The sequence below is a fragment of the Oryctolagus cuniculus genome, chromosome 1, assembly GCF_964237555.1.
Source record: "Oryctolagus cuniculus chromosome 1, mOryCun1.1, whole genome shotgun sequence".
NCBI classification, from domain to species: domain Eukaryota; kingdom Metazoa; phylum Chordata; class Mammalia; order Lagomorpha; family Leporidae; genus Oryctolagus; species Oryctolagus cuniculus.
Window position 1 is genome coordinate 93,322,083 of NC_091432.1, and position 16,138 is coordinate 93,338,220.

The 16,138-nt window shown below is 35.4% G+C and overlaps 1 protein-coding gene across 1 annotated transcript; it reads right to left on the reverse strand.

Moving 5' to 3' along the window:
- Nucleotides 1-690: 690 nt before the first annotated feature.
- Nucleotides 691-16,138, reverse strand: ANGPTL5 (angiopoietin like 5). The gene is made up of 8 exons (XM_008262215.4): nt 15,963-16,138; nt 13,923-14,067; nt 11,533-11,636; nt 10,669-10,762; nt 8,531-8,631; nt 6,131-6,251; nt 3,953-4,138; nt 691-1,605 (listed from the first exon to the last, which is right to left on the reverse strand). The coding sequence occupies exons 1-8, from the start codon at nt 16,056-16,058 to the stop codon at nt 1,286-1,288; spliced, it is 1,167 nt and encodes a 388-aa protein (XP_008260437.1). The 5' UTR covers nt 16,059-16,138; the 3' UTR covers nt 691-1,285.

Genomic DNA, 16,138 nt, shown 5'->3' on the forward strand with positions numbered 1-16,138 from the left:
ACTTATTTAAAAGGCACACACGCAAACAGATAGAGAGAGAGAGAGAGCGAGAAGCAGAGACACAGAGATCTCTGATTTCCTGGCTCACTCCTCAAAGCTGGCAGCAGCCAGGACTGGGCCTCACTGAATATAGGAGCCCAGAACTTAATCTGGGTTTCCCACATAGGCAGCAAGGACCCAAGCACCTGATCCATCACCAGCCACCTCTGAGGACATGTATTAGTAGGATGCTGGAATGTGGAGCAGGGGCAGAACTCAAACCCAGGTACTCTCATATGGAATGAGGGTGTCCCAAGCAGGATCTTAACTGCCATGCCAAACTCCCACTCCTACATCTACTTTCAATTCAATCATCTTCCCACCTCGTTTTTCAGCCACTTCTGTCATCCTTTGCATGTTATGTAATGCTAACTCTTAACAAAGTACTTTTCTTTTCAAAGCTCAGTCTTAATTGTTTTCCTTATTTCTCTTATCAATAACCTTATCAATATCCAACACTGGGCCCCACAGGTCTCCTGTGGCCTTCTCCCATGAAATCTTTACCATCCCACTCCTGCTAACTTAGAAGAGCGGAGATGCCCAGCTTGCTCCTACTGTACATCGAAACCATTGATTCATCTTGATTCTTGCCCCACCATTGCTATTGGTTTCAAAAGAGATAAGTTAGTACATGTTTTAGACTGCAACTGATCAGGGTATAAATATACAGTAACTTTATTGCAAGCAGGAATAAAATTATCAAGGAAGGAGCGAGAAGGGCTTTATTTTGGTAGCAAACTAAATACAACATTGTGGCATCACTTTAGACTAGTAATGTTTATAAAACATATGAAATTTATATATTAATCTGCATAAAAGTTATTTCTTATAATTTTTTCAACAGAAAGTATTTGTAGATTATATAATTAATTATATAAAATGAATATAAAATGAAAATAAGTAAAACAATTTTCTCAGTTTCCTTAACAGCTTATTATGCTTTCTAATTTCCAAGAAAAGGTAAAATCGTATAAAATCACTATAAATTTCAGGAAGACAAGTTGTAATTCACTTAAAACAAACTTGATTATACTTAGTTAACATAATTGGTAGTGAAAACATACAATAAGCCTTGATTTCTCTTAGAAAATGCTACAAAATTGAAGTTCTCCAATTAACCTCATAGCACTTAAATACCATCTATAAATATTATAATGTATTTAAAACTAAGGAAAAAGAGAGGCTCCATAAAATTATGAACACAGCATCAAAAATAATTGTGGAACTTGCCTTACAATTTACGAGATTACTTAAAATATGGGTTGTATGTTCTTCTAATTTTCATTGAAACAGATTTAATCTTGACAGGTAAGTTGTTTCTGATCCACGTGCCCCACTGGATTCCAGTTGCAAGCAATTTTCCCGGGAAAGAATGAATGCCATTTAGATTTGCCAAGCCGCACTGGTTGAACCACCAGCCAGTGCTGTTATTGAGGCGACTGCAGCTTTTCACAGACTGACCATCAACCAGGCATGCCGGGCGACACCCATCATTGTCAACATCAGATGTGCTGAAAGGCATTGCATTTTGATTATCTTCTTTTCTGAGGCCCCGGAATGCATCACCTGGGTAAAGTAGATTTTTTTAAATAACTGAATTTGAAGGCAGTTTCCCTTCTTTTCATCAACCATTACCAGGATATTATGCAAAAGCATCACATCTTGAAAAAGATTTAAATTATTTTTTTATTGTTCATCCTGTAAAAATCTCTGATACATACAGTTTCCGATATTCCAGAGTCTGGGAATAAATTCCTCAGAGTGACAGGCTTCTTTAAACAGATATTTGATATAAAAATCGTAATGCAAAATAGAAGTGTGATTGTATAAACAAAATAAGGTAATTTATGCCAAAATGATGGTATACAGTCCTGTAATACTAAGTGGAGACCAATTCATATTAAGGAAAAGAAAAATCATGTATAAATAGCAGATTTTCATACCACTACTATGAGCATGTAGGTGGAGAACATGATACCTTATTTTCTGAGAACCCAGAGAAATTTCTGTCAAGTTTTATATTATTGAATATTTGTGCTCTCATGGATTAACTGCATTGCTCAAATGTTTAAATTTGTATTGCTAGGCCGGTACTGTGGCTCACTAGGCTAATCCTCCGCCTTGCGGCGCCAGCACACCGGGTTCTAGTCCTGGTTGGGGCACCGGATTCTGTCCCGGTTGCCCCTCTTCCAGGCCAGCTCTCTGCTGTGGCCAGGGAGTGCAGTGGAGGATGGCCCAAGTACTTGGGCCCTGCACCCCATGGGAGACCAGGAGAAGCACCTGGCTCCTGCCTTGGGATCAGCACGGTGGGCCGGCCGCGGCAGCCATTGGAGGGTGAACCAACGGCAAAAGGAAGACCTTTCTCTCTGTCTCTCTCTCTCACTATCCACTCTGCCTGTCAAAAAAAAAAAATTTTGTATTGATAGTTTTGCTCTGAACTCAAAGACAAATTTGTGGCCCACCTCTGCCACTTGTATGATCACAATAACCCCCTCAATTTATTTATGTTGTTAGTCTCACATTCTACAGTATCTTCTACTTTCATTATATTGATTATATTTTGTGACTGACAGTTGAAAGTGATTTAATAACCATGTTGGGAAATGTAGAATATAACATGGCAAAATCTGAGGGTTCTGTAATGAAAAATCTTTTGCCACTATGAAGTTCATCCTGCAATTAGATCCTAGTTATCATTTAGAGAACCCTCACATAAACTTTTCCTAACATAGCATACTCTATATTCAGATAGTTCTTTACATGCTTTCAGAGGTGAAGCATTAAAAATTGTATATTAAAACTCTTAAATTTTCCATACATGTGAGACTTGAATTTCAGACTTTCACCTAATATCCCAAGCATAAACCCTCTCTGGTGTCACAGATTCCAACCATACCAGACAACTCTTTTTGCCCTGTAATTTTCCTCCCTCCATGCCTCGACTCTGGCTGCTCAGTTTGCCAATGTACACTTGCCAAAAGCCAATCCATTCCTGCAAGACCAGGTCAGTGGTTCTCAGCTGTAAGTAGTCCAGCACATCTATCTGGCCCAAGCTTGCTGAATCAGATTCAGCAGGAATATGTACTTTCCAAAAGCTCCCCAGGTCTAATCTAGCATTAACCCCTGTGGAAAACTTCCCTCCCTAAAGAGTCTCTGGATGCAATCAACTGGAATCACTCTCATCCTTTCTTTAACTCCCAAAACTATATCAATATTCTTAGTTTTCAATGCTATTTATCTTCCCCTCTATACTGTGATCAGTTAAAGAGCCGGGAAACTTGGTCTTTCATTTCTAACGCTGTATGTACCATGAGTAGCAACAATAGGGAAGTTGAATTTCCTTTTTTCCTAATGCAATTGCCTTTAAAATTTTAGTATCAAAATATAAATTTAACATCAAGTATCTGAAGTTGTGACAAATTAAATTTGCTTGGAAATGAGCAGATGCACCATGGGATAGTGAAAATAGCACTACACTATTTGTTCTATCAACCTGGATCCTTGCTGTGGCTCAGGGGAGATGATCAGGGAAAGTCACTTAATCTTTCAGGTTTCTTCACCTGTGAAGTAAGAGGAATGAAGGTCATCTCTAACATTGTATGACTTGCAGATGCCAGCCACCCTGAACATATAAATGGAAATAATACTCTCCTAGCTCATTCCAAGGCTCTCTACTTAAAGAATGAACTTAGACTACCTGTGACAAATTGTCTTAGAGAGTACAAAATGGTCCAAATGATAATTCAGTACCACAATCATAAAAGAGGTTCAATACTCAAGATTTGCTCAGGTTTCTCATTTCTCGTCTATTCTATTATCAGTCTTTATATCAAGAGAAATTCATTTTTGTCTTTGTCTAATAGAGTCAGTTCTATTTAAATTGTGTGGAAAATTTTAGAAATTAAAAACTTACCAGCATTTCCTGAATACCGTCCTATGTGCATTTTAAAAAATCTTGTTTCATCTTCTAACCAAAAATTATCATACGATGCATAAGCGAAGGTGTCATCTTCAGATTCCAAGGCCACATGCAGCATAAAGCTGGTATTTTTCTGATTTACTATATAAAAAATCTTTCTTAGTCCTAGCCAAAATTCTCCTGTAAAAAAAATGCTTTGTTTTAATATATTTTGATACAAACAAGGATAATCTTTATCATCTAATGTTTGATGTTATTTAGTGTTTCAGTGACTGAGGTGACCCACATAAATAGAGGGACTGGCTATTCTAGTGCAAATGATCAGTGTTTGCCTAATTTACCAAAAATATTTATCCTATTTCTGCTTCACTAGACTGTTTCATTTCTATCTCCCCAAATTAAATTCAATTAAATATAAAGTCAAGTTTTAAGGCAAGTCAGCAGAAAAACAACAGGTAATAAAATAATGCCTACCAATAAATGTAGAGGTTTAACCTCCAAAGAAACATGTCTTGAAAATGTTCAGTTGATAATTTTTTTTTTCCTTCCATGGAGAATACTTTCAGAACAAATACTACTTTGTTAAAATGGAGCTTGTTCATCTTATATGACTAGAAACATAACATACCAACACTAGAGTATCCTCAGGTTTAGGGTCAATATTTCCAAGATAAATGTAAATCCAGGATAAACTCTAAAACTCTCCGATTCATACTGTGTGTTGCTTGCATGTGTACTGTACCCAATGTCTCTCCCTACCCATAACAGCAGAGCCTAAAAGTGGACACCTCTGTTCTGAGGACACCTACTTGAACCACAGAAATGACTAAATTAGGTAAGGGTGTAGTCAAAACAAACTTCAAAGAGTTGGAAGATAATTTGACAGCATCCAAACTCATAACTGTAGCTAAGATATTAAGCCCTTCTTCAGGATTGACGGGAGCATTTTAGTTACCACCCACTTAGAACTGAAACGTATCCAGAAGAAGAACAGGAAGAAAGCAGACCAGGAATATGGGTAGGGGTATGGTCAGACTATCAGCCTATAACCCTTCACGCTGTCTATAACCCTGTCACCTTCCTCTTTACCCTCACCTCAAATCCAAGATTCAACAATATACTTTCCCAAGACTCGAAGTAATTTTTTTAAAATATGGCAAGTACAAAGCAGCCTCACTCCTTATGAAAGATACCTACCTGAAGACATTATTAGTCAAAATTCATACTTCCCCATAGAAATAGGCATGAAGTTAGGAAGATGACAATGCAAAGCCTATATGTTGATCTTTGCTTAATGGAGAAGGAAGCACTCAATGGAAAATTAGAGGTAATGCAGGTAAATTAACTGCTTTCCACAGCAAGGTAGATATCTGGCTAGAAGCCAAATGCTTTCAAAAGTCACTTGCATGCAGTAGGCTTTTTAGAGCAGAGCTACCACCACCACTTACTGAATCCTTGGATGCCATCATTATGGGAGGTTACAGTAGTTAAATTATAACAACAGTAATTTTGAAAATATCAGAATTAAAATATATGAAACTTGTATAACTTAAATAAAATTTAAAAACAACAATAAAAGAGAATAGCAGAATTATCATGATCACCTGGAGAAGTTCCAACTAATGTAAATTCTGCAGGTCACTGGTGTTTGTGCTTACTAGAAAAAGTGGCAGCAATGCTAACACATTTTATATGCACTTGAGTTTGTAATCTTCAAATTTTGAGCATAGTAGTCTTATTGATTTCTTTATAGAACATTCTGCTCAGTTTGAACAATTTCAATCTGGACCAATACTCAATTTCATTTGCTTGTGTAGATACAGCACACATCTCAATAATTTCAAGTTCCCTGCCACTTTGAACCAGTTGGTGAGCACCTACCAGCACCTGCCAGAACTCTGCTGGTTGCATACTAGAAAATTAATAAATATCCCACATAGAATTTTCACTCAAATCACATTTCAACAAATACCTAAAAAATAAAGATTTCTGGATCTCAGCTGAAGAGCTACTTATGTTCAGTAATTTAACATATGAAAAGAGAGTGATTTAAGTCATATTTTGATATTCACAAGGACTTTCTATTTTTCTGCAGCTCTGATCCATAGAGACATAGTCAATAGAAATATTAAAAAGAAGGAAAAAAGTAGAACAAAAATACATAAATTTGACCTAAAAGGTCGCCAAATCCATCCAGATAGTCACACCACAACCTTTGGAAATCAATTACTCCATCAATCCTTTTCTGTATCACAGTCCATCCACCTCCTCTGAAATCCATATCACACATGACCTAAAATAGGACCAGAAAAAACCATTATTATCATTATTTGATAAAATTCACATTAATCCTTAACTTTAGAGAAAGAGAAGATACTCTCAATGAAAGTTTTCATTGCAATTATACGCCATTATATATATATTATATAATTATATATTCTGATTTTTTATCTATAAAAATAATTCTTATTATAAAGAAAATTTTAATTAATCTAATTACAGTCTCTACCATTTTTTAAAATATATGTTTACAGCTTTTTAAGGTTATCCTCCTATTAGTCAACTCTAAAAATTTTTTTCGGTATCATAATTACTGTAGTGAGCTGTTACAGCATAGTGATGTATTTCTTTACAAACTAACTTTTCCCTTGAATTAAAATGCTGGTGGATTTTTCCACAGTTTTATAAATGCCCATATGCTTGTTTTTAACTGCGGTTTTCCCACACAAGCCTGGAAGGTCTACATTCAGACTGGCATTTCCAGGCAGAAAGGTATGATCTCTGCCCACTCTGCAGGCACTCGTAGGTACAGCTATTGATGCTGTTTAAAAAAGCCCCTAGTAGAGAACCTATAGGGGACCCATAAAAGCAACTTAGGGAAGAAATCAGAGCACTATTCTCTATCAGAAACTTCCCACACGAAGACTGAGAAATACAGTGTGGAGGAAGTGAGGGACTCAACACGTTCTCACAAAAGAGGTAATTATTCATCCCACTCTTCACAAAATTAGAAGCCTTCTCTTTCCACATCTGTTCAGATCTAGTTTTGAATCTGCAGACAAAGCAATTTAGGTAATAATTTTAAAATTATTTCCCACCTAGTCCCAATTTTCTGACATTTTATCAATAGATGTCAAAAAAATAATGGTAGTAATTCTAAGAGAAACTGGTGGTAACTACCCAGAAAAAAAGTTATTTTATTATGTAATAAAGACTATAAATAAGGCACAAGTACTATGAACTTTCTTATGCACAAAGGAAAAGTACTCAAACATATATGGATAGACACAGATATATACATATGCATATATCCCATCAATATGGATAACAGTAGAAATTTGTCTTTGAAATCCTATCATAGAATTGGCAAGCATAGACAGGAAAATAATTTATTTTATTCAATTTAAGAGTGGATCAGCTTCTCAATATACTTCACACTCCAGTGAAAAATTTTTCTAGATTATTAATTTCTTATGCAATCATATGAAATCATGTATCATCAAAAGAACCATCTATAGAAAAAAAAATTAAAAGTATCTTTAGTAACTGCCAAAGCAAAGCACATCATAATCATTCAAGCAAATATTTATATTGCATAGTTCTACCTATTGTAATCCTGTCTAATGTAAGAGTAATAAGACCTTGGGGCTGGCGCTGTGGTGTAGTCAGCTAAGCCTCCACCTGCAGTGCTGGCCTCCCATATGGGTGCCAGTTTGTGTCCCAGCTGCTCCTCTTATCCAGCTCTCTGCTATGGCCTGGGAAGGCAGCAGAAGATGGCACAAGTGCTTGGGCCCCTGCATCCACGTGGGAGACCTGGAGGAAGCTCCTGGCTCCTGGCTTCAGATCTGCTCAGCTCCGGCCATTGTGGCCATTTGGGGAGTGAACCAGCAGATGGAAGAACTTTCTCTCTGCCTCAACCTCTCTGTCTATAACTCTAGCTCTCAAATAAATAAATAAAATCTTTTTTTTAAAGAAAAAGTAATAAGATCTTTCACCACATGGATTTACTTTGAAGACTATAACCATGGAGGACCAGGGTTGTGTTGCAGTGCATTAGTTCACTGTTTGTGACTCTAGCACCCATATTAGAGTGCTGGTTTGATTCCTAGCAGCACCACATCCAATCCAGCTCCCTGCTAATGTGTCTCGGCAGGCAACAGAGGAGGGCCCACGTATTTGGGCCCCTCCACTATGTGGGAAAACAGACTGGGGTTTCTGGCTCATGTGTTTGGCTGGGCCCATACCTGGTTATTGTGGCCATTTGGGGAGTGAACCAGCCAATGGAATATCTCTGTCTCTCTGTCTTCCCTTATCACTCTACCTTTCAAATAAATAAATAAATCTTTCATTTTTTTAAAATACATAACCTGGAAATTAAAACAGAAAAGGGAAAGACAAACTCTTTCTAGTCCTTTTATTGGTCCGTGGTTTGGATATTAGAATTATAGAAAATCAAAATTTTGAGACTAGAGCTTTTCCTAATTTATTTTAAATTTTCAAGAAAAAATTAAATCTTAAACCAATTATAACTTTAATATTTAACTTATTCCTCATAATAAGAGAAAGCATTACCTCAAATGGGTAACTAGATCCTTCTGGGTAGATTATATATAAACCACTTGGTGTTCTGGTGACAGAGCCAATGGTATCTTTAATGTCACTGCAATCTAAACCTAGAAGAGTAAAATGTTCTGTTTAGGACATTTTCAAGTACGTTTTCAGGACAACTGTTTTACTGTAGAGAACTGACCGGTTTATCTAAGAGTATTATTTTCATTTATGATATGATGGTTTTTAACTTCTTGGAAAAGGAAAATGATCACAATTTCAGAAATAAGGAGAAAATATATGGAAGAACTGAGATCAAAGAATTTATGTTGCAGTAAGCCCTCACTAAAGACATCACTTAATTATTATTGTTCTATACTGTTTAAAAATTTCATTTGGGATCAAAATTTAGTATATTTTATAATTATGCATTCTCTTTTTCAAAAAAGTACCCTTTCAGGAATCTAGGTTTATATTAAAGAGCATAATGTGTTGAAGAAATCTTTATGAATAGGGAATAAAAAACACAGAGAAATAAATAGATTACTGTGTACTGACACATCCTTGGCAACTCTATTCTAAACTTCAGAGACTCTGATATATCAGTGACCACTGTTGTAGCAGCCAAAGAGGAAAAAGGGGAAATCAGCTTCTTCACCAAGAAAAAAATCAAACTCCAGATGAGAACCTCCTGTATTTACAATAGTTAGAATATATCATCCTATTATCACTGTCTCCAAAGCATGCAGGTCCCTGCAAGACTGAAAACATATATATGTGAATACGTATACTATATTTTACTAAAGCTATTGAATTTTACATTCTATTGCCTCTTCTACAAATATAATAAAATAAATTCAACTATTAGAGCATCAATCAAGAAGATGTCTAGATTAAAGTTTGCTAAACACTAACTAAACACTCCAAACCTTATTTTCTTTGTGTAATAGCAGAATAATAATAACACTATTGACTTCATAGTGTTACTCTGACAATTTATATGGTAAAGCATTATGGAAAGCCTTATCACATACTAATAGACAGAAAATGTCTCTATAAAAAGTTTGATACAAAAATGTGCTACTCTCCTTTCATTTCCAAGAGATACAGCTGTGCTGCCTATATGCTGGGCATTCAGGAGACATCATTATAATGACTGCCTGCTGGAAGTCCACTCTAAGACTGATCTGGGTTGAAATATCTACTTTGTCATTATCATCTAACTAAACATGAACAGATTAGATTTTCTGGGGCCCCATAATCCTTATCTGATGATAACAATGATCATAGCAAACCCTTACATTACTCTTACTATGCTTCAGGCAATATTTTAAGGGCTTTGCATATATTTATCCATTTAATCATCACAACTGCATGAGGCAGGTACTATCAGTTTACTGATGAGTTCACTGGTATCAAGGAGATAGTAGACCAGAAGTCAAGCAGTCTGATATCAGAGCCCATGCTCTTAACCACCATACAATACTTCCTGTCCAGGGATGGTTATGAGAAATAAATGAGATATAACAAAATTATAGTTAAACTGCCTGTCCTCATACCTGGAATATAGGAGATGCTCCGGTATCCTTTTCCATTTCGAAGGAAAATACAAAGGTCATATACTAGTCCTTCCATAGTAATGTATTTGCTTAGAACTTTTTGATATACATTCATATTTATAAGATTTACAAAACATTTTTTAAAGCATCAAGCCTTTAGGAATTAATATTGCTATATTCTAGTATAAAGTATGACCTTTTATTTCTGTCTTAATTTGTCTTTTCAAATTTTATGTCTCAATTTGAAACATTTCAAACATGTCAAAATGTAACTCAGATATTTTTTCCTATATGAAAAGTAATCATTAATAAAGTGCAAATGAGGAGCCCACAATAAAGTTACATAAACCTAAACCACTTTCAACAGAGTCAAGATATTGTCATAGGACCACAGTTTTTAAGCTGTCAGTAAAGATTTCCAGCTTAGGAAAGTACACATTGCTTGTGGTGTAACTTGCTTATGGGCAGGTATTAGTCTTCCAGTCTGTTACAGAATAGTGAGCTGTATTGTTTAAACAAAACTTTTAAATGCACCAATCTGTCCAGGAACATTTTAAGCAATAACAGACAAATATGAAAAGGTTGAAATACCAAAGTTCTTACCATGCGATTGAACTGGTCTGTGAGGAAAAGGATCCAGCTGTTTTCTGAAAACCTCTGTGGTCAAAAGGAGAACTCGATTCATGAGCTCATTAACCTAAACACACACATAATTAACGTACACATTTAAGTAAATTTATATTTGAATCAACCTCCGTTAGCTAAATTCCAAAGCAGTAAAGGCACAGCTAAAGAGTAGTCACAAAATTCAGCAGTGTCTGCCTTCCTAACATGGAATTTATCTGACCCTGTTTCTGCATCGGACTGCCTGTGTGGATCTGTTTTTCACACCTTGCCTGAATCATTGCTATAGATTCTTCTCTGCTGCCTTTGCTCCTCTCCAACTCATCCTCCATCCAATTGTCAGATGGCTCATGTCACTTCCTTGTTCAGACATTCAGTGGTTTCTTGGTGCAGCATGACTTCTTTCTAACTATTCCTGTAGTCAGCTTCCTCACCAGTCTCTCCATCTTGCCCCAACTCCAAGAAATTCCTCCAAATGCCTGCCCCTCCTTGCCCAGCCTTCATGGCTTTGAAAGCATTTATTCATCTTTCATGGCTCACCTTAGGGCTGTCTCCTCTGGAGAGCTGTATTGTACCTTAGATTTCTCTTTGTGTTATTCTAACAGCATCCATCTATTTTCAACACATTTTTCTGCTCCACTAGATTGCATGCCCCTTGAATGAAGGCCCATTGCTTTTATTGCTTTCTGTTTCACTGAGGCTTTCCCTAATGGTTCCTTTTCTCAGTAGGTGCTAAAAAAAATCTCTAAACATGACTGTAATTTAAAAATGAAATTATTATGCCTCTTGCTTACTACAGTCAGTGTGCACACGCAACAACATAATACTAAAAAAAATCCTCACCTGATTAGATAAATAATCCAAAGATGCTTGCTGTTCATCCATCATATTTCTTAATAATTTTTTGGTACTTCGTGTGTAGGAAACAATGGAATTTTGCAAATTTCCTTAGACATAATAAAAAGTGGCTGCTAAATATTATAATGGTATCAAAAACAATTACAGTCAAAAATGATAAATGTCAAATGATTTTGTATAGACAAACAATAATATGCCAATTTACATAAATATTCAGAATTGTGTATTTTAGACAGTGTTTTAACTCAGAATTAACCAAGAAAATGATTGTTTAAATACTTCTCAATGAAACTCTGCTTCCTAATAATACAGTTTACCCAAAAGCATATGCTATAGAGATAATGTTGTGAATATCAATTCTCACTTTATTAGATGAAAAGAATAGAGGCAGGAGATAACAGGATTCATCAGCTCTTACTATATACAAAAGTAAATGATGGGGCTGGTGCTGTGGCACAATAGGTTAACCCTCCGCCTGCAGTGCTGGCATCCCATGTGGACACCGGTTCAAGTCCTGGCTGCTCCTCTTCTGATCCAGTTCTCCGCTATGGCCTGAGAAAGAAGTAGAAGATGGCCCAAGTCCTTGACCCTTGCACCCGTGTGGGAGACCTGGAAGAAGCTCCTGGCTCCTGGCTTTGGATCAACCCAACTCCAGCCATTGCGGCTATTTGGGGAGTGAACCAGCAGATGGGAGGCCTTTCTCTCTGTCGCTCCCTTTCACTGTCTGTAACTCTGTCGAATAAATAAATAAAATATTTTTTAAAAAAGAGTAAATGACAACAATGTCATATCAGGCAAGTTCATTTTTAAAATAAATCTTTGTTTTATTTTTGATTAATTTTTTATATTTAAATTGCTAACATACATATACACACCTAATAAATCTTAGTCAAAGGTTTTGGTTAGTTGGTTTCTAACTGGACTTTTACCATATGGTTTCCTTATTTAAAGTGTTTTTATTTTAAAACACTATGTTTTTAAAGATTTATTTATTTATTTATTTGAAATCCAAAGTTAGAGAGAGAGGGATGTTAGCAGAGGGAGAGATATCTTCTGTCCATTGATTTATTCCCTAAATGGCCACAATAGCCAGAGCTGGGCCAGGCCAATGCCAGGAGCCTCATCCAGGTCTCCCACATGGACGCACAGCTCCACGCACCCTACTTTGGGCCATCCTCCGTGGCTTTCCCAGGCCATTAGCAGGAAGTTGGATCGTAATTGAAGCAGCCAGGACTTAAACTGGCACCCACATGAGATCCTGGTGGTGCAGGCAGAGGCTTAACTCATTGAGCCACAGCACCAGACCCAAAGCTCTATTTTTTATGAAAAGTTTCAAGAACAGTACAAAGTACTGGTTTTCTAAGGCCTTTGAGATCATGCTGCTATGTTGCATCACATCCTTGCTGTTTCAAAGTGTATTACTAATGCCAGACATTAAGAACAAAAACAAAACCATCAAAATCAAGATGTAAACACTCTACCTATGATTTCCAGACCCTTTCCATAGTTCAATGTTATATATGATGTCTTCTATAACAAAAGAACATATACGCTATTGTATATGTTAGGTTTTTAAAATTATTTTATTTCTAAGTTTCTTTCACTATAGCAATAGAATCACATGAATATTTCCTGATATTTGTAACTCTACTGATTCAACTTCATCTCTTTCTTTTTTTTTCTGACCAGTCTCTTACTGTCCTTCATTAGCTTTTTCCTGGGCTTGGAAATCTGTCTCAAGAGAACTAAAGTTGCACTCATTGGTTTGAGAAGCTTCAGACACTTGTGTGACACATAGAATTAGATATATTAATGTAAATTTTTTATGCTTCCAGACATGGGAGTTACATCCTGTAAGATATAGATCAGATTATCAATCCTGCTCTTTTTAATCTCCCTTTTTAATTCCACTCACTACATATGTATGAAAATTACTACAGTTACTAAATATAGTTTTGAATTAACTCTAAATCTCTTTATTGATTATGCTTTGTTAAATAAGCCAGCTGTGAATTTATAGTAAACCTATTATATTAGTTATTATAACTCAATACTAATGTGGTAGTTTTTAGAAACTGCCTCTCTAAGAAAAAAAATAGCTAAAAGTAAAATTTCCTAATGATCAGATGAAAATAAGAAACAAGTTCTAAGTGAATTGGTATAAGACTACTATCAGTGCCATCTGGTTTGCCCTTTCTCTCTATGTCAGTTGATAACACAGGAATATATAGATTCATTTACCAAATATTTATTAATACCTATCCAAATATATAAAGCCTTTGACCTAGACACAAGGTAAGACATTTCTTTTCCATGTCTAACATAGAAACAACAAATCATATATTTTCATAATTATGGTTATGTTTAATACTTACTACACATGAAGTGTTTTTCTTCTCTTGTAATTTTAGTAATAACATCACATGAATCCTCACAGTCTTCTTTATAAATAGTGTCATTACTTTTACTTTGATCTTTTGCATTAGATATATCTTCTACAGTGTTAACTACTGAAGAATCCTTTATTTTAAAAGATATAAATAGTAAAGATACATGAGATACGTTGTGTGACCCAATATATAATAAATAAGAAGACTGTAGAGAAAATGTTAGGTTTCAAGACATAAAACATAAGACATGGATGATCATTGAAAACACTTAATGAACTGGTTAGTTAAAACTTCCACAAATAAATCTGTGGGTAAATTTTGAATATGGAAAATAAGCACATGTTAATTCAATAATTTCACTCCCTTCTTTTAAGCTCCAAGAAAATTCAGTTAGGGTCTGTTTCTCTTACTGAGATTCTGTGACTGTGACCTTTAATTTTGCAAATTTTAATAGAATATCCAGCTACATTATACCTCTTCCAAGAACCTTTCAGTTTGAACTTCCTTAAAAAGGAGTTAAGAAATATCCCTGAGATATCTACATTTCTAGCAAAATGAACTTTCTGCCACCAATTAGGAACTGTAGTGTAGTCATGTGTAAGATGCCTGTTGATTCATTTTATTTTAATTTTTTTTATTTTTATTTTAAGGCAGAGACAGAGAAAGAGTTATTCCAACCACTAGTTCATTCCTCCAAATAACTGCAGTAGCCATGAATGGGCCTGGCAAAAACCAGGAGCCTTGAACTCAATCGGGCTCTCCCCTTGTGGGAGGCAGGGACTGGAACACTTGAGCCATTACTTGCTGCCTCCCAGGGTGCACATTAGCAGGAAAGTAGAATCGGGAACACTGCTGGGACTTGCAGGCGCTCCGATATGAGATGTGGGCATCCAAGGGGCATTTGAACCCACTGACCACGATGCCCACCCTTGCCTCTTATTTTTGCATAAACTAAGGTATTTAAAGATTTGGAAAGTAAAATATTAGATTTGAAAGATACCAGTGATAAAAGAAAAATGGAATTTCGCTTTACAAAAATCAACAAAAGATATCATTTTAAAAGGCCAGCTACCAGTCCTTAGCTGTCTATACTTATTGGTACATTATTGGTTTCTCCAATATTAAAAACATTCTTTGGTGGAAGATACGTAGATTTAACAACTCTGCTGGTAAATGACAATAGTAACAACAAGCTTTATCCTGCTTTACCCAGATATTGAAAGAAAGTTATAGAGCTAATCATATTATAAAGATATTTGTCTTGAAAAGATGCTTACATCTTATTACCTAGATCTATTTTAATCTTTGTTATATCTCTCTATATTTATAATGACTGTATACGAGATATTTTCAAAAATCTAAGTTAAAACTAGATTTCTAAAGATATAAATAAGGTTCTTCTATTATTGGCATGTATTTTAGAGAAACAAATCAATAATATTTCTATATCTTTCCTAAAATTTATTCTTACTTCAACCATGGAACATTGCAATGTGGTTTTGACACAATGGTAAATAGATTTTATGACATTTAAAAATTATAAAACAACACTTAGATCTGTTAAAATCCAAATCCCCAGCTACTCATAGTATTAGAAATATAATGTTAGCCACCACTCTGACATTATTTTGGGATACAATATTCTAATTTCCTAGGTAACCATTTACCAGATTATATTTGAAATATGAAAGTTTATAGAATAGCTTTTTTTCAAGTGGAATTATTTTTAAATTATCCATCAAATATAATATTATCAAAGCTAACTGGAATTTTGCACACTAGTTCTTAACCTGGCTTGAAATTTCTTTAAAATTATTCCACAGCAAATTTGTTAAGTCAATCCTCAGTTTATAGCTTCCTAAGTTCAAATGGAGTAACAGTTAGCCAATTTTTCAACATTTCTCAACAAAAATGCTAATAGTCCCATAAATCATATTTGGCAATATAATCTTTTCAGACTTCTAATATATATCTTGAAAGCTAATTCTGCTTTCCTAGCTATAACAAAATTGCTAAAATTCTTACCGTAGAATGATGCACATAGTTGCCTTGCTCAGCTTCTCCACAAACAAAAATACATATATTTAAGAACAAAAGTGAGACTCGGGATGGATACATCATATTTTTCTTGGATTAATGAAAACACTTCTTCAAATATCAGTCAGCTCTCTGTGGAAAGAACTACAGTGCATGGAGTCTTC

Coding starts and splice junctions, on each gene's coding strand:
- ANGPTL5 (XM_008262215.4), bottom strand. CDS start 16,058: ATGATGTATCCATCCCGAGTCTCACTTTTGTTCTTAAATATATGTATT. Junction 8,632..10,668: donor CAGACCAGTTCAATCGCATG/GTAAGAACTTTG, acceptor TTACTCTTCTAG/GTTTAGATTGCAGTGACATT. Junction 4,139..6,130: donor TGGATTTGGCGACCTTTTAG/GTCAAATTTATG, acceptor TTTTTTTTACAG/GAGAATTTTGGCTAGGACTA.